General features: G+C 39.2%; 1 protein-coding gene and 1 non-coding gene across 2 annotated transcripts in view; both read left to right on the plus strand.

The window, feature by feature from the left end:
* SMIM31 (small integral membrane protein 31) overlaps nt 1-22,978 on the plus strand; it is a 48,813-nt gene extending 25,835 nt beyond the window's left edge. Inside the window, exon 3 of the mRNA XM_055274066.1 lies at nt 20,252-22,978. Coding sequence (XP_055130041.1) covers nt 20,252-20,355 — 104 coding nt within the window. The 3' untranslated portion in view covers nt 20,356-22,978. The remainder of the gene's footprint in view (nt 1-20,251) is intronic.
* Nucleotides 5,334-5,436, plus strand: LOC129481387 (U6 spliceosomal RNA). Its single transcript, XR_008657394.1, has one exon. It is a non-coding gene; the product is annotated as a U6 spliceosomal RNA (small nuclear RNA).
* Nucleotides 22,979-23,395: the final 417 nt, after the last annotated feature.

Raw genomic sequence — 23,395 nt, forward strand, 5'->3', positions numbered from 1 at the left:
GAGGTTGCAGTGAGCCAAGACCGCGCCATTGCACTCCACCTGGGCAACCAGAGTGAAACTCCGTCTCAAAAAAAAAAAAAAGTGAATTTTACCCTACATAAATTTTAAAAATGAATTTTTACAAACCTATAAAACACTACTTTATCTCTTTTTTTTTTTTTTTTTTGGAGACAGAGTCTTGCTCTGTTGCCCAGGCTGGAGTGCAGTGGCAGGATCTCGGCTCACTGCAAGCTCTGCCTCCCGGGTACATGCCATTCTCCTGCCTCAGCCTCCCGAGTAGCTGGGAATACAGGCGCCCGCCACCATGCCCAGCTAATTTTCTTGTATTTTTAATAGAGACGGGGTTTCACCGTGTTAGCCAAGATGGTCTCGATCTCCTGACCTCGTGATCCGTCCGCCTCAGCCTCCCGAAGTGCTGGGATTACAGGCGTGAGCCACCGTGCCCGGCCCCAACACTACTTTGTCTCTTAAGTGATATAAACATCATAGGAGAGATTCCTAAACTTAAAAAGAATACTACTTAATTCAGCATTGAATAACAAAGTTCTGAATTTTCACATCAAATATCAAATAAATTAATATAGAAATGATGATAAAATATGTAAACAGTACTGCAAGGTTTAAAGTTCTCTATCTATGAATAACTGGATATCTATACATACAGGATAGTTTTTAAAGACTTTATAATAGTTTACTTACAGTAATTATTTCAAAAAAATGAATTTATTGGATCTCTTAAATAAATTTCTAAATAAAAATGGAATTTCCGGGCCGGGTGTGGTGGCTCACACGTGTAATCCCAGCACGTTGGGTGGCCGAGGCGGGCAGATCACGAGGTCAGGAGTTCAAGACCAGCCTGGCTGACACAGTGAAACCCCATCTCTACTAAAAATACAAAAATTAGCCAGGCATGGTGGCACACGCTTGTAGTCCCAGCTACTCGGGAGGCTGAGGCAGGAGAATTGCTTGAACCTGGGAGGTGGAGGTTGCAGTGAGCCGAGATCAGGCCACTGCACTCCAGCCTGGGCAACATAGCGAGACTCTGTCTCAAAAAAAAAAAAAAAAAGGAATTTCCGGCCGGGTGCAGTGGCTCACACCTGTAATCCCAGCATTTTGGGAGGCTAAGGAGGGTGAATCACTTGAGATCAGGAATTCAAGACCAGCCTGGCCAACATGGTGAAACCCCATCTCTACCAAAAACACAAAAATTTGCCTGGCATGGTGACGGGAGCCTCTAAATCCAGCTTCTCGGGAGGCTGAGGCAGGAGACCCGCTTGAACACAGGAAGTAAAGTTGCAGTGAGCCCCTGTTGAGCCACTACACTTCAGCCTGGGTGCCAGAGCAAGACTCTGTCTCAGAAAAAGGAAAAAAAAAAAAAAGGAATTTCCATTCCATTTCTAAATGGAAATGAAATTTCTAAACGTCTGCCAATACAGAAAACAGTGTTTTCTTCATGCTTCTTAGAAAAACATGTGATCCATAAACTGGGTGTAATGGATCACACCTGTAATCCCAGCTACTTAGCAGGCTAAGGTGGGAGGATTACTTGAGGCCAGGAGTTCGAGACCAGCGTGAGCAACACAGCGAGACCGCATCCCCCACCTCCATCTCTGAAAAAATAAATACATACACACATAAAAAGAAAAATATGTGATATATCTTGCTAAAATAAAATAATTAATTTTTTGCCTGTACTGACATTTTCACTTCATTTATATGAATTTTCCTGTAACTACTTATACAGAGAAACCTCAGAAAATGTGAAAAAAAAGGAGTTTTCTTTATGACATAAAATTTTTAAAATTAACTCTCAAAGTACTGCTTTAGTAACTTGGAAATGACAAGAATTCCAGGCATTATTTTCCTTCACCAGAGCATAATAAATTCCCCTGCTCACACATCATTGGCTGGAAGAATGGTGGCCCTAAAAATAAAAATTAAAAGTACAACTAACGATGAAGAAATTTGGGGGCGAGGGCCCAGCTGGGAGTTGAGACTAATACTGTGGGAGTGGTAACTGCACATTAAGACTTTCTCACCACTCCCCAGGGAGATGTAAAATATATGATTAAGGCAACAAAAGACGTTCCAAGCTTGACTCCCAAGACTGCTTGCCTTTGAGTTATTATAGACTAATGACCGCAGTTTGGCTAGCTCTCTAACTGAACCCTGAAACAAACAGGAGTTTTATTTGTGGTGGGTAAATGTAACTGCTAGACGCCATTGGTTCTTGATAGTATTATATGTCACGTTTTGGATAAAGTATTTTTCTAATACAGAAAAAGTCATTTGATGAGTACAAGAAAACTTTTTAAAAAGATGGCAAAACAACCACAAACAGGTAGAATCAGATAATATATAATGAATTTTGTATGAAAGGAAATTCAGCACTAAGCCAGTAAATTGAAGAATATGGTTTGTTGATTCCTGTTGAAGGGACTACAAAGATGCTGGGAGAAATAAGATTTACTAACAGTTTACTTCCTACAGTGTTGAAACGGAAATAAGAAAGGCCTAGTTTGGGAATCCTGGGTCCTACTTATGAGTCTGAGAATCACAAGAATCAGTACAGAATCATCTCAAGGAGTTGTGCCATAGCTGGGCTCATTGGACTGATTATATAAATAGGATGCTTTTGGAGTGCTATGTTTGGAAAAGAAGAGATTAGTGGCCATACATGAAATCAAATGATCTTTGCTATCATCAGCCGCTCCCCAAGGTTTTGTTTGTTTATTTGTTTGGGTTTTTTTTTTTTTAATTCCTTGAGTTGTAAAAATAATCTTGTAAGGCCGGGCGCGGTGGCTCACGCCTGTAATCCCAGCACTTTGGGAGGCCAAGGCAGGCGGATTGCCTGAGCTCAGGAGTTCGAAACCAGCCTGGGCAACATGGCTAAACCTTGTTTCTACTAAAAATACAAAAAAATTAGCCGGGTGTGGTGGCACGCACCTGTAATCCCAGCTACTCAGGAGGCTGAGGCAGGAGAGTCACTTGAACCCAGGAGGTGGAGGTTGCGGTAAGCAGAGATCATGTCACTGCACTCCAGCCTGGCGGCAGAGCAAGACTATCTCAAAAAAATAAATAAAAAATAAAAAAATAATCTTGTAACATTTACTAAAAGAAGAATGATTTCTTCATGACAAGAGCAATTAAAAACACTCCAAAATGGGTTTCTTTAACCATTTTTTTCCTTGTTTGTTTACATTTTGTTTTTCAAAATTTTATTAACTAACTCCAAAGTTCAAGGTCCATCATCAAACATTAGTAAGATTCAATCTCCTGCTCTATATAATGGAGATAGCACCACATACCAAGGTTTTTGTGAGAATCAAATTATATGGAAACTATAAAATAGTAACCATATTTAAGGAATTATTTATGTAGGTACCAAATATATTTTCTTTGATACTGAAATGAATTTGAGACACAGATCAGCTATGCAATGCATATATTTACATAATCTTTAAACTTACTGTGTTTGTGTGTGTGTGTGTATATATATATATATATATATCTTTAACCTTAATCTTATTCAGTGTTCAGCTATGCAATGCATATATTTACATAATCTTTAAACTTACTGTGTTTGTGTGTGTGTGTATATATATATATATATATATATCTTTAACCTTAATCTTATTCAGTGTTCAGCTATGCAATGCATCTATTTACATAATCTTTAAACTTATTGTGTGTGAGTATATATACATATCTTTAACCTTAATCTTATTCAGTGTTCAGCTATGCAAGCATATATTTACATAATCTTTAAGCTTCTTGTGTGTGCATGCACATATATATATATATACATACACATATATCTTTAACAAAAGGAAACCTATCTTCTGAGAATTTTTAAGAATCAGTTTCTTATAACGGAAGAAGTAGAATATCATTTGGAATAGGTTATTAAATGTCACGGCTACAAATAGCCCAGATCCTTGGAGCTCCCTAAATCCCATCCCAAACTTCAATTTGTAGCTAGTAAAAATCACGTATTATGAGGGATAGCTGTTGTCCCTAAAGACCACATAAACTACGGTTTCCTATCGGAAATGATCGAGACTTCCAGCACTTTTAAGACAGCATGTAAAATAAACCATTATCAAATTTAAATCTAAATATTATAACCCTAAGGAAAAATCAACTTCACAGATTTTAGAAAAATAATAAAACTTATTTTTCTGACACAATTTCCCAGGAACTTAATCTTGGTTGAAGGATGTTTGCTAAGGATGGATGTTTGTTATACTATTTGCTCAGTAAAACAATTCCCACCAGCTAGCAGTTACAGCCTTTGTGGCTCCAGTTTTACGTAACGAGTTACATTTAAACTACCCTAGCAGCTACTGAAAACGCCATTCAGGAGCTACCTGAAAGCTGTTCCCAGGGCCTAGTCTGTGTTCCAGGTGAAAGAGTACATCAAAGACATCTTTCCAGAAATGATGATAACTACATTTCCTTAGGGATAGTTAAAACTGTGCTATGGATAATCTGAATTATTGCCAGAAACCCTAGGATTTCTGGATAACAAAAATAAAAAAAGAGAGAGATTAATATTTGCTCACTTTTGAAAACATATTTTAGCTTTTATGTATATGTTGTGCTAGAATTCTAGTGCTCTTTTCTACCATTCTTGAGTCAGAAACTAGTTATCCAGAAAATTTATTCACACTTCAGCTACTAAAATCCCTCTTTTTTGTGTGCCTAAACGCCCAAATGCTAGTGGCAAGGCTTTATAGGTATAGATCCAAGCCAATAAAGCTGGATTAAATTTTCCCCTATCCCAAAGGACATTGTCACTGCCTTGTTTGAACATGTGGACACTTTACATTGGGTCAAAAGGCTTACAGCCTGCTTGATTTCATCCAGATGGACCACTTCAAACATAAATGAGTAGGTATAGGACACAAAAACATTTAATTAAAAAATTATTTGAGCTTAGATAAGCACACATAAACCAATAGGAATCATAGCTCAAACTTTATTCTTGGAATTGCTAGTAGAACCATGAGGTTACAGGTGGCACCAGTAATTCTTTGCACAAACTAAAGAACATTTCGCAGAAATGTTTAAGGACAGCAACTTAAGGGAGAGAAGTGACATTAAGTCCTACCCTCAGGGATAGATGGTTGTGTGTTAATAATTTTCAATCTCCTTTTTTGTATCTCCGAGTTTTTATTAAATAATTCTTAAAACTACTTAACAATGGGATATTGACATTTGTGGTAAATTGGTATTAGTTACTACTTCCTGGACAGCATTTGGAGAGATACTAAATGGTGTGCCAAGATTTTTTTAAACTACTGTAAGATGTTTAGAGAAAGAAATGATGTTTGCTTTGGCAGCACATGCACTAAAATTGGAACAACACAGAGAAGATTAGCATTGTCCCTGTGCAAAGATGACATGCAAATTCATGAAGTGTTCGATTAAAAAAAACAAAAAAAAAGAAAAAAAGAAATGCAGAGTTTCCAGAAGATAAACGCAGTGTTGTTCTTATATTTTAATTTATTTCCTTCTTTTCTTTCTTTCTTTCTCCCTTTTTTTCCTTCTTTTCTCTATTCTTTTTTTTTCAAAGTTAAAAATAAGCATTTGGGCTTTTTTTTTTTTTAAGCGAAAACTAGTGGACACAGTCAGAGCAGGCCCAGTGTGCTCTGTCTTCTCTCTCCCATGACAGTTGAATCTCAAATGTCATGAACTAGAACTCACTTTACTTGGATAATGGAAATTCTAGATCTTTTAATCCTGGCCTCCAAATCCCTACCTCTTTAAAAAGTGTGTTTTATGTAAACATATGCACACTATCATGTGCCCAAGGATATAGGCCTATTTTTCATCCAGTTCTCTTCAAGTCTTTTTAGTGCTATACGTCAGCCATTTAAGAGAAAGTCTTTGAAAATAGCGTCACTTTCTGATTTAGACACGTATTTGTTCTTTTAACATCTTCGGCAATCTACTTATATATAGATGTACTACTACATTGGGGCACATATTATCATCAATTTTTCAGAATTATAATACCATTTCCTGCCTAGGTTCTACACTCAGCTCTTTGGTTCAGTACTTTTCAAAGATTCTCCCCACCATCCTCAGTTTTACACAATATATATTAGGAAGACTGCAGAAATGTTTCTCAGATGTATTTTCAATAACTTGCTTTTACTGGAAAATAAATATCATCAGCAATCCATTGAACCCACTGGTCCCTGTTTGGAAGAATGTTTTTAATGCTATGTAATAATTATGTTTCAGAAAAGTAGAGAGCTGAGGATAATTGCTCCCTCTAACTCTTGAGACTTGCTAGTGCCAATTCTTCTGATCAATAACACTATTTACAGGGCTAAATGCACTGTGTTGTCCTGTGTGGTAAAACTGTGAGAGATATTAGAATTTTCATTTTATAAAAGGAGAAACAGAATCACCAAACTTAATGCCCTGGGGTAGTACTGATGGAAAAATATTTCAAATAAACTAACTACTCGTGGCCAATCCGAATCTATAAAATTTCTTTTCTTCTAATTTTTCTTTTTCTTTTCTTTTTTTTTTTTTGCGACGGAGTTTCACTCTGGTTGCCCAGGCTGGAGTGCAATGGTGAGATCTCGGCTCACCGCAACCTCCACCTCCCAGCTTCAAGCAATTCTCCTGCCTCAGCCTCCCGAGTAGCTGGGATTACAGGCATGCACCACCACGCCCGGCTAATTTTGTATTTTTAGTAGAGACAGGGTTTCTCCATGTTGAGGTTGGTCTCAAACTCCTGACTTCAGGTGATCTGCCTGCCTCGGCCTCCCAAAGTGCTGGGATTACAGGCGCGAGCCACCACGCCCGGCCCTTTTCTTCTAATTTTTTTTTTTTTTTTTTTTGAGACGGAGTCTCGCTCTGTCACCCAGGCTGGAGTGCAGTGGCGCAATCTCGGCTCAGTGCAAGCTCTGCCTCCCGGGTTCGCGCCATTCTCCTGCCTCAGCCTCTCCGAGTAGCTGGGACTACAGGCGCCCGCCACCACGCCCGGCTAATTTTTTGTATTTTTAGTAGAGACGGGGTTTCACCGTGGTCTCGATCTCCTGACCTCGTGATCCGCCCGCCTCGGCCTCCCAAAGTGCTGGGATTACAAGCGTGAGCCACCGCGCCCGGCCTCTTCTAATTTTTTAAGAGCACTTTTTGAGCTAGATTTAAAAACATGTGCTATATTTTGTATCTCTTCTTCAGAAATTTTAAACATTTTCAAATCGAAATATTTGGTATTCTATATGCTATTTCAGTACAAAATTTATCATTCCCGAAAGAAAAATGTGTTGATTTTATCTTTTAACTGGAAAATTGGGGAGTTCTGAGACATTAATGGAACTTTAGATTTAAGAAGCAATAAAAACAAGAAACTGATTTGTGTACAAGGCTAATGCTCTTACTTGAAAATTGTTTGTGATCTGGAAAAAAAAAATCTTGAAAGTGACTATTGTTGGATATTTTTCCTTATACACATAACAAGGATTAGAGAATAATTTAATTATTATATGGAGTTTTTCAGCTTCAAGGCTAGCCTCTGAATGTTTGCAGATTCCACAGATCTGCAAATAATTAGCTGACAATGCTGGAATGCGGAAACAGGTCTGTCAGCAGCATTGGTGTTAAGTACTGAGGGAGAATCAAAGGCCAGCAGAGGTACAAATGAACCCACTCAGGAAAAGACTTCAGTCTCTCCTTTATCTACACTCCATGGGTAATATCAAAAAACTTTCTCAAATGTCTATATGGACTGAATTAAGGAATAACTTAAGAATCTCATACTTACATAAAAGTCATCTTGTAATTTAACTGAACATTTTAAATGATTGCGTTTTCATGACTACCAAAATATTTGTCCACTCTAGGAGAAACTTCACTGGGTAGAGGCAGAATACTCTCAATGCATAATTTTTAGTAATTTAGCTTTTGGGATCTTGCTCCTACCTATATAGAAGATTTATAAGTGGAAAAGAGTAAAATTCAAATGAATTTTACCCCATAGTCATTACAGAGATGTAAGGGTTTCACTAAATTTTATTAATCCGACGCTTTGTCACAAATGTGTTTGCATTACCACAGTGCATTTCTGCAACTCAAGAGATAAGCAATGCTGGAAGATGGTACTTATTCTTGAGAATAAGTTCTGTTTCATCTTTTATCCTTCTCTGACAAAAACTGAAGTTAATGTTTCTCTCTCTGAGTCCCTGTTCTCTTGGATCTCTTAGTTATTTCCAGGATACATCAAACAAGCCTAAAATTGTTATGTAGTATGTCTGTTTTTATGTAACAAAGGACTAGAAATCTAGTTATACATAGAAGAGGACTTAAGACCCTAAAATACACATTTATTCATTTGGAGACTTCATTCAGCTTTCCTTTCTTCAGGTTATGCCTACTTCTGTCTCACAATATATTCAAGGGAAAAAGATAAACAAAGAACACATGATTCCCTAGTTTTTAATAGGCCACACACAGCGTCAGAATTCTTCTAGGCACATTTTACTTTCTAGGCACATTTTACTAAGCAAAATCCTAACTTTAAAAAATATACATGAAATGCTATGATGACTAAAACACCTAAACAGGAAATTTGAAAACTTATAAGCTAAATAATTACTTCACCTGCTATCACTGATTTGAATGATACTGTATTTTTTTTAAAAAAATATCCTTTTAAATGAATTAGTATTCAAGTATTAAAACAAGCTCTGAAAACTAAATTATTTACATATGTTACAGATTGCAAAATCACTAATAAGGTTATCTAATAAATTTCAACATGCAAGTAATTCACTTTAAGTGACATCACATGACAATATTCCATTTTTTATTAGTCCAGTGAAGCAGTGGGAGTGGGAATAAATTCTTATGACTACAAATAAAGTAAATTAGCCTTAGTTTTTTTTCTCATGCTTCCAGTAACCAAGGCTGCTGAAAAATAAAACACAGAAAACCTCAAAGTGACTAAATTTTGACACGAAAAATAAAATAAAGTTTTGTATTTTTACTTTACCAAACCTTTACAATATTTAAGGTTAAAATTTTTCATCCTTCACCCCCTCCCACACTCTCCACTTCTGAGTCTCCCATGTCTATGTATACCACTTGGTATGCCTTTGCGTATCTACAGCTCAGCTCCCACTTATAAGTGAGAACATGTGGTATTTGGTTTTCTTTTTTTTTTTTTTTTTTTGAGACAGAGTCTCTCTCTGTCACCCAGGCTGGAGTGCAGTGGCACGATCCCGGCTCACTGCAAGCTCCGCCTCCCAGGTTCACACCATTCTCCTGCCTCAGCCTCTCTGACTAGCTGGGACTACAGGCGCCCGCCACCACGCCCGGCTAATTTTTTGTATTTTTAGTAGAGACGGGGTGTCACCGTGGTCTCGATCTCCTGACCTCGTGATCCGCCCGCCTCGGCCTCCTAAAGTGCTGGGATTACAAGCGTGAGCCACCGCACCCGGCCGGTATTTGGTTTTCTATTCAAGTGATGTCATGGTGCTAGGCCACAGACTACACTTTAAGTAGCAACATTTTAGATTATCATTAACCTTTTTCAAAGCAGTTTCTTGAAATTTTACATACTTTTCATTAGTAAAAAGTATACTCTTTGGGCATATTCATCTGTTGATCTAGTTTCACCTCTAGATTTTATGGTGAAAAGAATGCGTAAGTATAGAACTTTAATGTAAGAAACAAATGCTGCAGAGGTTATCTTAAGAAATCAAAATAAAAGACCTTAACAATTTTTAGAAAAATATATATTCAAAGAAAAATATGTATGGTCAATCAACAAATAGATTATAGACCTGTTTCTGCATTCCAGCATTGTCAGCTAATTATTTGCAGATCTGTGGAATCCGCAAACATTCAGAGGCTAGCACTGAAGCTGAAAAACTCCATATAATAATTAAATTATTCTTTAATGCTTGTTATGTGTATAAGGAAAAATATCCAAGAATAGTCACTTTCAAGATTTTTTTTCCAGATCACAGATATAACTTCTATCCTCTTTTGTCGTTAATTTATAGCTACTTCTAATGTTATCTTGGACTGTTTTTTCTTATTCTCAATAAATGTATTACATTGAGTAGATTAATGTTTTCTTAATTATCATTAAAATATTTAAATCTGTTAGAATACAAATTTATTTGCCTACTATGAAAGAAGACATGATGTATCACTGTTTTAAAAATTATAATACATTTGGTAGTTTTAGTCATTTTTCAGTTTTTGAGACAGGGTCTGGCTCTGTTGCCTAGGCTGGACTGCAGTGGTGCGATCTCAGCTCACTGCAACTTCTGCCTTCCAGACTCAAGCCATCCTCCCACCTCAGCATCCTGAGTAGCTGGGACTACTGGCACAGACCACCACACCCAGCTAATTTTTGTAATTTTTTGGTGGAGATGGGGTTTTCACTACCTTGCCCAGGCTGGTCTCCAACTCCTAGGCTCAAGCAATCCACTTGCCTTGGCCTTCCAAAAGTTTACTCATTCGTAACAAACTAGTTATAATGTCTACAGTAATCATCTATAACAATGGTTCTCAGACGTTTTGTTGTCAATATTATTACTATTATTATTATTTAATTTTATTTCAATAGATTTAAGTTACAAGTGGTTTTTGGTTACTTGAATTTATTGTGGAGTGGTGAAGTCTGGGCTTTAAGTGTACCCATTACCTTAGTGGTGTACATGGTACCCAATATGTAATTTTTCATCCTTCACCCCCTCCCACACTCTCCACTTCTGAGTCTCCCATGTCTATGTATACCACTTGGTATGCCTTTGCGTATCTACAGCTCAGCTCCCACTTATAGGTGAGAACATGTGGTATTTGGTTTTCTATTCAATATTATTGTCAGCTACACAAGATTTTCTGGGCAAGGCAGGGCAAGCTGATGCTTTAGATCCTTGCTACACAAAGTTCCATTGAATTGGCTATGCATTAATCAGTGCTTCTCAAAACTTTAATGTGCATTTGATTCCCTTGAAGATCTTATTAAAATGCAACTTCTAATTTAGTAGATCTGAGATTCTGCATTGTTTCAGAATGCTCTCAAGTGATGTCATGGTGCTAGGCCACAGACTACACTTTAAGTAGCAACATTTTGGATTATCATTAACCTTTTTCAAAGCAGTTTCTTGAAAGCTGTCTGAAAAGGGGAAGATAATCGAAAATATATTTTTTAAAGATGTGTAGAAACTCATTAACAAAAGGAGTGTTCCGAAGTAATATAATATTTAGGCAATATTTTGGCAAATTTCTCCACCCTTTGGGAAACTTAGTTTGTCTTTATGTAAATTTTGCCAATAAATCATTAGCAATAACTTTTTTTCACAGTTTATTTAATTAAGGTTTTCTACATGAGATTTGAGGAAAGGAACAACGTGAAGATGCAGTCTGTAATTCCTAAAAGAGAAATTTGCCAAAACTTGTCTAAATTTTATAGCATTTCAAAGTACTGAATTTGTTTCAAAAGCTTTTGTCTTTTTAATTTTTCTTTTAGCATTATTAATTGGTGAATTCAGCATCTGAACTGTGATTACTACTATGGAAGACCACTTCAGTACACATAAAAATCCAAATACTATTCAAAGTTTTCTACAGATTCAACAAACTTGCTACCAAAATTCAATAACCTTTTTTGCAGAAATAAAAAAATTTATCATAAAATTCATATAGAGTCTCAAGGGACCCTAGTCAAAACAATTTTGAAAAATAAGAGCAAAGTTGGAAGACTCATATCTCCTGATTTCAAAACATTACAAAGCCGCAGTAATCAATACAGTGTAGCACTGGCATAAAAACAGAAAAAAAACATACCAATGGATTAGAATAAAGAGCTCATTCAATTGCAAAAGGGCCTCCTCTTTAACAACAGGTGTTGAGAAAACTGAATACCATGGAATACTATGCAGCCATAAAAAAAGAACAAAATCATGTTCTTTGCAGCAATATGGCTGACATTGGAGGTCATTACGTTAAGCAAATATACACAGGAACAGGAAATAAAATGCCATTATGTTCTCTCTTATAAGCTGAAGCTAAACATTGGGTACTCATGAATATAAACATGGACAACAATAGATACTGGAGACTAACGGAGTGAGGAGGGAGAAAAGAAGGGTTGAAAAACTAATGATTGAGCACAAGGCTCACTATCTGGGTGACAGGATCATTTGTATTCCAAACCTCGGTATCCCACAATAACTCAGGTAACAACCCTGTGTTTGTAACCCCTGAATCTAAAATAAAAGTTGAAATTATAAAACAAAATCTAGATATCCACATACAAAAGAATGAAGTTGGACCTTCATCTTACACCAGGTATTAGTCTGTTAGGCCTGCCATAATAAAATACCTTAGACTGGACGGCTTATACAATAAAAATTTATTTTTTACAGTTCTGGAGGCTGGGAAGTCCAAGATCAAGGTACTGATCAAGTGGGTTTTGTTCTGAGGCTGCTTCTCTTGGCTTGTAGGCAGCCACTATGTTGCTGTTTGCTTACATGATTTCTTCGTGTGAATGCAGGGAGAAAGAGCAAGATCTCTGGTGTCTCACCTTATAAGGATACTAATTCTATTAGACCTGAGCCCCATCCTTATGACCTCATTGAACCTCAATGACTTCCTTAGAGGTTCCATCTCGAAACACACACAGTAGGGGTTAGGGCTTCAGCATCTGAATTTGGGGCTAAGTGGGACAGAAACATTCAGTCTATAACATACCATATACATAAATTAACTCAAAATGGGTTAAAGAGCTAAATGTAAGACTCAAAAATATAAAACTTCTAGAATAAAACATAAGAAAAGCATCGTAGCATTTGACTTGGCAATGATTTCTTGGCTATGACACCAAAAGCATATGCAACCAAAAGTAAGAACAAACAAAAGTAAATATAAATACCTATAAATAAATGACATAAACTACATTGAACTTAAAGACTTGTGCATCGAAAGCCACAATCAACAGGTTGAAAAGGCAACCTGCCAGGCGCAGTGGCTCATGTCCGTAATCCCAGCATTTTGGGAGGCCAAGGCACGTGGATCATTTGAGCCCAGGAGTTCCAGACCAGCCTGGGCAACATAAGGAAACCGCATCTCTACAAAAAATTTAAAAAATTTACTTGGTAGCAGTGGTGCACACCTGTAGTTCCAGCTATTTGGGAGGCTGAAGTGGGAGGATCACTTCAGCCCAGGAGGTTGAGGCTGCAGTGAGCCATGAATGATTGTGCCACTGCACTCCAGTCTGGGTGACAGAGTGAGACCCTGTCTCAAAAAAAAAAAAGGAGAAGAAGAAAGAGAAAGAAAAGTAGATGTATATGTGGGGAAATTTCCACAATCTTTAGTGTAAAAAAGCAACATATAGAACAATACGTTTAGTACAATCACATTTCTCTTTAAAAACTAAAATAAGGCCAGACGCGGTGGCTCATACCTGTAATCCCACCACTTTGGGAGACCGAGGCGGGTGGATCACAAGGTCAAGAGATCAAGACCATCCTGGCCAACATGGTGAAACCCCATCTCTACTAAAAATACAAAATTAGCTGGGCGTGGTGGCGTGCCCCTGTAGTCCCAGCTACTCAGGAGGCTGAGGCAGGAGAATTGCTTGAACCCAGGAAGTGAAGGTTGCAGTGAGCCGAGATCAGGCCACTGCACTCCAGCCTGGCAACAGGGCAAGACTCCATCTCAAAAAATAATAATAATAATAATAATTTTTAAAAACTAAAATAAATATATCTTATAGAGATACACAGAGAGGAAGAGAAAGTATAAAAATATTTTTTAAAAAATATTTTTTTAAATCTGGAAATATATATAAAATGAACTATTGCCTCTTAACATGAACTCTAATGAGTGGAATTAGAAAAGAATAACTTTCACTTCTTACTTTACATACTTTGCAATGAGAAAATAAAATTGTCCTCTCAATACTAATAAATCTCTATTTTTACACTGCAAGTTCTAAATTCGGCTACATGATTGTACAAAATTTAATTTTAATGAAGTCAACATTGTATCATGACTTTGAATCAGAAAGTTCTGCATTCAAATCTCAAATTTGCTTCTGACTCCTTGAGAGCTACTTTGTAGGGGCCAGGCACCATGGCTCACACCTGTAATCCCAGCACTTTGGGAGGCCAAGGCTGGTGGATCACCTGAGGTCAAGAGTTTGAGGCCAGCCTGGCCAACACGGCAAAACCCTGTCTCTATTAAAAATACAAAAATTAGCCAGGTTTGGTGGTGGTCGCCTGTAATCCCGGCTACTCTGGAGGCTGGGGCAGGAGAATCACTTGAACCTGGGAGGCGGAGAGGTTGCAGTGAGGCAATATCACGCCACTGCGCTCCAGCCTGGTGACAGAGAGATACTCCATCTCAAAAAAAAAAAAAAAAGAAAGAAAAAAGAAGAATCCTAATTTGTTAGAGTAAGATAATTGAATATAAGCAAATATAAGATAATTGAATATAATCCTACTTCACAGAGTTGTTGGGAAGAGCAAATGTTTAATAAATAAATAAAGATTGTATTTCTTAGTCATTTTCATATTTCCAAGGCCTGCCATGTTGTAAGCAATCAAGTATTAATTATAATCAGTTAATAATGCATTTAATAACTGTTTACTAATTGCTTACAATATGCCGGGGATGCATAGTATAAAGGTGACTAAAGCAGAACCTCTGCCCTCCGAGAAAGCACAGTCTAGTGAGGTGCAACTTCTCACTTCCCTCCATTCGGCTTCTGATCACAGGTCGCCAGACACTGCAGAGAAACCCCTACCTTCACTCCTTGCTGACATCCTCAAAAGACTCTGAGAGGGTGGCCATGTTATCAGAAATTTACAGAAGTATCCAGCTTATGGGCTAATTCTCAGTGGGCTTAGAAATACTTTAATGCCTGAATTTGCTTACCCAAAATATAAGTGAACTTGAATCATTTCCTCTGATAAATCCTCAACTAGCCCATCAGGAGATGCACTATTTCTGTTGGCTGGGTTGTGTTCAAGCCACCATGTGTAAAATAAATTCTGCAGCATCACTTATTCTGTTCTTTTTCTTCAGTTTGCAAACTTAATTTATTCACAACTGCCGAAAATGTTACTGCGGTGATGATTTTAAATCTGAATTCCTTCAATAACAAGAAATGAGTAGATATACACCTCTTGGTTCCCCCTGTACTTCCCCTATCAGTCCTTGTGTGCCTCCTTTGTAGGTTCCGCCTAATGCTGGAGTGCCTGGGACTCAGTCCTTCCACCTCCTCTCTATCTGTACACATTCCCTTGGGGATCGCTTTTACCTTGTTACTTTGGCTTTAAACAACATCTGTAAGCTGATGAGTCACAAATTTGTATCTCTAGCCTAGACCTCTTTTCTGCTCAGCATGCCTACTTCAAAGTCAAATCCAAACTTAATTCCTGATCTTGCTTCCAAAACCTCATCCACCCACCACCTTCCCTTCAAACTTGTTGGCAACTCCACCTTTCCAGTGGCTCAAGACAAACCTCTTTCTCTCATAACCCATATCCAAACTGTCAGCAAATCTTGTTGGCTGTAGCTTCAAAATACACCAAGAATTTGATCACATTCCTTAAACTTCCACTGCCACCACCCTGATCCAAGCCACCATCATCTCTCACCCCAGAGTACGGCAATAATTGATCATATCATTCATTGGCTCAAAATCTTGTAATGACTTGCTATTTCATTTAGACCAATAGCCAAAATTCCTACAATGACTAACAGAGCCTAACGTCTTTCACCCAGCCTCTTGATCTTCTTTTCTGTATCTGTCTCTGAGACCCCTGACTACACTGTTCTTCCAACTGTTTCTGAAATACACAGAGGGGTTCCTGCTTTAGGTTGTTCTACTGGCTGCTGTCATTGCTTGGACGAGTCTTTTAGTTAATAATATTCACATACATCACTCCTCATCTCCCTCAAGTACTTACGCAATGTCGCCTTCTTAATAAGCTTTACGCTCACCACATCATTTAAATTTCAATCTCCTCTTTACCTCAGCATTCCTGATCCTCCTTGCAAAGTTTTACTTTTTTTATATCATGCATGCTAACATGCCATACATTTTCTTCTTTATTATATTTTGTTATTTATTGTCTATCTCTGTCTGCAAGAAGGTAAACTTGGGGATATGGGAAGAAAGTATATTAGTCAAGGTTTACAGAAACACAGACCAATAGAATATAGATATAAACACAGATAAGAAAGGACATTTATATACATGTATATATATATATGTATTTAGAGAGTAAAGTGCAGATTTCTTTTCTTTTCTTTATTCTTTTCTTTTTTTTTTTTTCTTTTGAGACAGAGTCTCACTCTGTCAGCCAGGCTGGAGTGCAGTGGCATGATCTTGGCTCACTGAAACATCCATCTCCGGGTTCAAGCAATTCTCCTGCCTCAGCCTCTGGAGTGGCTGGAACTACAGGTGTGTGCCACCATGCCCGGACAATTTTTGTATTTTTAGGAGAGACGAGGTTTCACCATTTTGGCCAGGCTAGTCTTGAACTCCTGACCTCAGGTGATCAGCCTGCCTAGGCCCCCAAAGTGCTGGGATTACAGGTGTGAGCCACCGCATCTGGCCTCAAGTGCAAATTTCTTACCTGCATATACTGCACAGTGGTGAAATCTGGGCTTTCAGTGTACCCATTACCCAAATAGTCAACATTATACCCAATAGGTAATTTTCAACCCTCACTACTCTCCCACCCTCCCACCTTTTGTTGTCCCTAATGTCTATTACTCCACTCTGAATGTTCATTTGTACCTATTGATTATCTCTCACCTATAAGTGAGAACACACAGTATTTGTCTTTCTGTTTGTCAGTTAGTTCACCTAGGATAATGGCCTCCAGTTCCATCCATGTTGCTGCAAAAGACATGATTTCATTCTTTTTTATGGGCTAAGTAGTCCATGGTGTATACATACCACATTTTCTTTATCCAATTATCCATTGATGGACACTTAGGTTTAATTCCATGTCTTTGCTATTGTGATCATTGTTGCGATAAACATATCAGTATAGGTATCTTTTTGATATAATGATTTTTATTTTTTATTTTTTTTATTTTTTGAGACGGAGTCTCACTCTGTCGCCCAGTCTGGAGTGCAATGGCTCAATCTCAGCTCACTGCAAGCTCCGCCTCCTGGGTTCATGCCATTCTCCTGCCTCAGCCTCCCGAGTAGCTGGGACTACAGGCACCCACCACCACGCCCGGCTAATATTTTGTATTTTTTTTTTTAGTAGAGATGGGGTTTCACCATGTTAACCAGGATGGTCTCGATCTCCTGATCTCGTGATCTGCCCACCTCGGCCTCCCAAAGTGCTGGGATTACAGGCATGAGCGACCGAGCCTGGCCTGATATAATGATTTTTAAAGGAGATTTACTATGAGAAATTGATTTAGGGGATTATGGAGACTGAGAAATTCCATGATCTACTGTCTGCAAGCTGGAGATCCACGAAAGCTGATGGTATATTTCCACTCAAGTCCGAAGACCTGAGAACCAGGAGAGGCAGTGACATAAACCGCAGTCTCAGGGCATGATATTATTTGGATGTTGTCCCCTTTAAATCTCATGTTGAATTGTAATCCCCAGTGTTGAAGGTGGGGCCTGGTGGGGGGTGATTGGCTCATGGGGGCAAATTTCTCGTGAATGATTTAGCACCATCCCCTTGGTGATGTCCTCGTGATAGTGAGTAGGTTCTCATGAAGTCTGACTGTTTAAAAGTGTGTGGCATCTTCCCCCTCACTCTCTTGTTCCTGCTTTCACCATGTGAAGTGTCTGCTCCCATTTCACCTTCTGCCATGAGTAAAAGCTCTCTGAGGCCTCCCCGGAAGCTGAGCAGATGCTGGTGCCATGCCTGGGCAGCCTGCAGAAGCATGAGCTACTTAAACCTCTTTTCTTTATAAATTACCCAGTCTCTGTGCGTGGTGGCTCACGTCTATAATCCCAGAACTTTAGGAGGCCAAGGAAGGTGGATCTCTTGAGCTCAGGAGTTCAAGACCAGCCTGGGCAACATAACAAAACCCCATCCCTCCAAAACTACAAAAATTAGCTGGGTATGATGGCACATGCCTGTAATCCCAGCTACTCAAGAGGCTGAGGTGGGAGGATCGCTTGAGTCCAGGAGTTCAAGGCTGTAGTGAGCCAAGATCACGCCACTGCACTCCAGCCTGGGCAACAGAGCAAGCCCCTGTCTCAAAAAAATAAAAAATAAATAAATAAAACAAATATAAACATAAATTAGCCAGTCTGAGTGATTTTTTTAATAGCAATGGAAATAACAGCCTAATGCAGGGCAGAAGAATATCTGAGATGAGATCCCCAGCTCAAGTAGTGAGGCAGGAAAAACAGGAGGAATTCCTCCTTCCTTAGCCTTTTGTTCTATTCAGGCCCTCAACAGGTTGAATGATACCTACTCATATGGTGAAGGCGATCTGCTTTACTGAGTCCACCAATTCAAATGCTAATCTCACCCAGAAACACCCTGACAGATACACCTAGAAACAATGTTTAATCTGGGCACCCATGACCCACTCAAGTTGACACAAAAAATTAACCATCACAAGAGGCAGTGATCTTTGTCAGTTTTATTCGCTGATGTGTCCCAAGCATTTAAAACACAGTCTGAAGCATGGTGTGTGCTCAGTAAGAATTGCTGAATGAATGAGTGAATGAATAATTGAAGATAAGTGGTGCTAATTGACATCAGGACTAATAATATAAATGGACAATACGTGCAATCAAAGCAGATAGAAGTAAAATTTCAAAGCCATGAGGTGCTTTAAGGCTCACCCAACACAACCCCTTTAAAACATTTAGGAAACAGAACCAGAGAAATCAAATGTTTATGAGAGATCATTCTGCAAACTAGTGGCAAAGAGTAAAGAAAATCTGAGCCTTTTAGTTTAGTAGTTTTCCTCAGCTCTTCACCACTTCTCTTGCCTAGGGAATGCTTTAGCCTAGATTTCTTGAGGTTCCAGAGGACAGTCATAATTACATTTAAAGGGTGTTTAACTTATTTTTTTCTTTTTCTTTTTTTTTTTGACAAAGTCTCTCTCTGTCGAGGCTGGAGTACAGTGGTGCTATCTCAGCTCTCTGCAATCTCCACCTCCCAGTTTCAAGCAATTATCCTGTCTCAGCCCCCTGAGTAGCTGGGATTACAGACGTGCCACCACGCCGGGCTGATTTTTAAATTTTTAGTAGAGACGGGATTTCGCCCTGTTGGCCAGGCTGGTTTTGAACTCCTGGGCTCAAGCGATCCGCCCGCCTCAGCCTCCCGAAGTGCTGGAATTACAGTCATGATCCATCGCATCTGGCCTGTTTAACTTATTTATTTCAGGAAATATTAACTAGTGCCTAAGAAATGGTATCTTGATAGTTCACACACTAGGTCCAGGGACCCCAGAACAGACTGAGATGGGTTACCGGACCAAGTGACAATGCCCCTCAGGCTTATGGATCCCAGTCTGTGGACAGTGAGCTCCCAAAATCTATCACAAGTTGTCTTGAGCACCCAGCCCTCTACAGCTTTCTCTGTCTTTATATGTGACATGTTTCTCACATGCCATTAATTTTATTTTTATTTATTTATTTATTTATTTATTTTGAGACGGAGTCTCGCTCTGTCGCCCAGGCTGGAGTGCAGTGGCGCAATCTCGGCTCACTGCAAGCTCCGCCTCCCGGGTTCACGCCATTCTCCTGCCTCAGCCTTTCTGAGTAGCTGGGACTACAGGCGCTCGCCACCACACCTGGCTAATTTTTTTGTATTTTTTTAGTAGAGATGGGGTTTCACTGTGGTCTCAATCTCCTGATCTCGTGATCCGCCCGCCTCGGCCTCCCAAAGTGCTGGGATTACAAGCGTGAGCCACCGCGCCGGCCCATGCCATTAATTTTAACATCAATCTTAGTGCTCTTTCTGCTCATCATCTTAGTGCCTCTTAGTTCAGAGGCAGTTCACACCTTACAAAAGATGTCATTAGCCTTTGCAATATTGAACCAAAACATTACCTAGGAAGAAACAAGTGTTCAGTAGTCTCTTCTCAGTGGGCAAATGTCCTCTCATCCTTGCTCTGTCTCCTTTCGTTAGATGTAATCCCTTTCCTAGCCAACAGGAAAAGTTACGCTAGTGAGCACCCAAGTCTTCTTATAACCGAAGTTAATTTCTACTTTTTCCAAATGGTGAATTTACATTCTTTTTTCTAAATTCTTTTTTTATTGTAGAGGAAGAACATGAAATAAAAGGAAAGGAAAAGAAAAGGAAAAAGTCTGAAAAGAAGAAAAATTGCTCAGAGGAAGAGCATAGAATTGAAGCTGTTGAGCTATGATCTCATAGCCACGGATATTTCTCGCTACGAAGACAGAGGAAGCAATCCATGGGAACTACTTAACCACAGTAAACAAGAGGAGGGGATAATGAAGAAAGTTAAAATCACTTACTGATTAAACACGATGATAATAACCATTAATGAACTCAATACTCAGGAAAGGTTTCACAACATTTCTGGGACTCAGCATTATCCAAAATATCTATTAAGAGCTATGCACCATTCTAGCTGCAATTGATTATACAAAAAAAAAAAAAGGCCAAAGTGGTTACAATAATAAAATAGAAGATAGAGAAAGAAGAAAACTACATGTGTTACAATTTGGTAAGATAAAACAAAAAAAAAAATAAATTTTAATCATTTTTTTTGATCCTGCGACACACACGATAATTTTTGTCTTAATTCTCCTAACAAATGATAATGAAAAGCTATAAGTAACTGTGTTATTGCTTCCGTATCTGAAACAGGTGAAAGAGGGAAAAAACACTATATATTTTTACAGCTTTACAGCAGAAATTTTGAAAGGTTTACATTCAATGGAAATATTAGCATTGCCTCAGTAGGCTTTAAAACACAAATGTCTATGTTTTCTGAAGCAATATGGTTTACAGAGACATGAGTTTTTGTAAATCTCTCATCCCAATACTATGTAAATCCTTAATGTGTAAGCATCCAGGAAAAATTGTCATTCTGTGTCCTTTATTCGTCCTAAAAGTTGAAAGTTTTCTGTTATTTATAATTTTTTTTTTTTTTTAATTTGAGAGAGAGGCCGGGTGCGGTGGCTCAAGCCTGTAATCCCAGCACTTCGGGAGGCCAAGGTGGGCGGATCACAAGGTCAGGAGATCGAGACCATCCTGGCTAACATGGTGAAATCCTGTCTCTACTAAAAATACAAAAAATTAGCTGAGCGTGGTGGGGGGTGCCTGTAGTCCCAGCTACTCGGGAGGCTGAGGCAGGAGAATGGCGTGAACCCGGGAGGCGGAGCTTGCAGTGAGCCAAGATCGTGCCACTGCACTCCAGCCTGGACGACAGAGCAAGACTCCATCTCAAAAAAAAAAAAAAAAATGGAGAGAGAGAGAGGCTCTCACTTTGTCACCGAGGATGGAGTGCAGCAGTGGTGTAATCATAGCTCACTGCAACCTTGAGTTCCTGGGCTCAGGTGATCCTCTTGCTTCAGCCTCCCAAGTACCTGTGACTACAAGCATGTGACATCACAGCCAGCTAATTTTTGTAATTTTTTGTAGAACCAAGGCCTCTCTATGTTGCCTAGGCTGGTCTCCAAATCCTGGACTCAAGCGATCCTCTGCCTCAGCCTCCCAAAGCACTGGGATTATACGCATGAGCCACCATGCCTGGCCTGTTATTTATAACTCTTACAGACATTAAACTATCACAATCAATGCTGGCAGCATTATCGTGGCAGGAAGGAATCCACGATACAACCAAAGATACCTACCTACCTGCATCTCGTAAGAATCATAGCTCAGGTCTCCATTGCCACTGAGTTTTAGTCATGTGAGAGACTCGCTTTATCTGTACTTACCCCTGCCCTATACTGCTCACTTTCAAGAAAGATTCAATAAAGATGGCTTTCTGCCATAGAGAGATAGGCATACTAGTGTAAACAGAATGTTTACAAAGTTAACCAAGTAGTCACCCAGGTCAGAGTACTAAACATTTAAAAGGGCTCACTAAGTCAGAGAGGACAGAGAATGGGCTTTAGAGATGAGCAGATCTGGGTTTGAGTCTGCTCCAATCTTTCCTTATTATATGACCTTGGGCAAATTACTTAATTTCTCTAGCCTTGGTGTTCTCTCTGAAAAAATGAGCATTTAAAAAAATCTTTGCTGGGTTGATGAATGGATGAGAGATAGTATAAGCAAAATGTTTAACTCAGTGCCTAGGATCATTGCTGAATAAGGCTACCTATTATTATTGGAAAGCATTTTGGGACACTTGGACTTTTAAGTTTACTGATACGTTTTTTCAGAAAAGCGGAAAAATCTACAACATGGTTTTGAATACTCGGATGAGGCTCCATTCACTCCCTTAGCCCATCTTACATATATTACTGCATTGACTGGAAATGGGAGGCACTTCACAATTAGGAATATTGTCAGGTCAGCCAGGCGCCCTGGGCATGCTTATAGTCCGAGCTACTCACAAGGCTGAGGCAGGAGGATCGCTTGAGCCTGGGAGTTTGAGGCTGCAGTGAGCTCCAGCCTGGGTGTGAAGACCCTATCTCAAAAAACAAAAAATTTTAAAAACCTGTCAAATTAGATGTTAAAGAGGACACGTAAAATAAAATTTCCCTAACATGTTTACGAAATAGCTGCAAAAGGCTGAGCGCAGTGGCTCACGTTTGAAATCCCAGCACTTTGGGAAGCCGAGGTGGGTGGATCACCTGAGGTCAAGAATTAGAGACCAGCCTGGCCAACATGGTGAAACCTCGTCTCTACTAAAAATACAAAAATTAGCCGGGTGTGGTGGTCCATGCCTGTAATCCTAGCTACTCAGGAGGCTGAGGCAGGAGAATCACTTGAACCTGGGAGGCGGAGGTTGCAGTGAGCCAAGATTGTGCCATTGCCCTCCAGCCTGGGCAGCAAGAGCAAAACTCCATCTCAAAAAAAAAAGAAAAGAAAAGAAATAACTGCCAAAACCCCAGGCTATTATTTTTGTTACCCAAAGCATAACCAATCTACCAAAGCAATCTAAAATGCTTCAGAAGGCCAGGCGTGGTGGCTCACGGCGGCTCATGGCCTTCTGAAGCATTTTGGATTGCTTTGGTAGATTGGTTATGGCCTATAATCCCAGCACTTTGGGAGGCCGAATCAGGTGGATCACTTGAGGCCAGGAGTTCAAGACTAGCCTGGCCAACATGGTGAAACTCTGTCTCTAAAAATACAAAAATTAGCTGGGTGTAGTAACCCGTGCCTGTAGTCCCAGCTACTCAGGAGACTGAGACACAAGAATTGCTTAAAGCCAGGAGGCAGAGCTTGCAGTGAGCAGAGATTGTGCTACTGTACTCCAGCCTGGGCGA

Source organism: Symphalangus syndactylus, chromosome 4 (assembly GCF_028878055.3).
Source record: "Symphalangus syndactylus isolate Jambi chromosome 4, NHGRI_mSymSyn1-v2.1_pri, whole genome shotgun sequence".
Classification (NCBI taxonomy): domain Eukaryota; kingdom Metazoa; phylum Chordata; class Mammalia; order Primates; family Hylobatidae; genus Symphalangus; species Symphalangus syndactylus.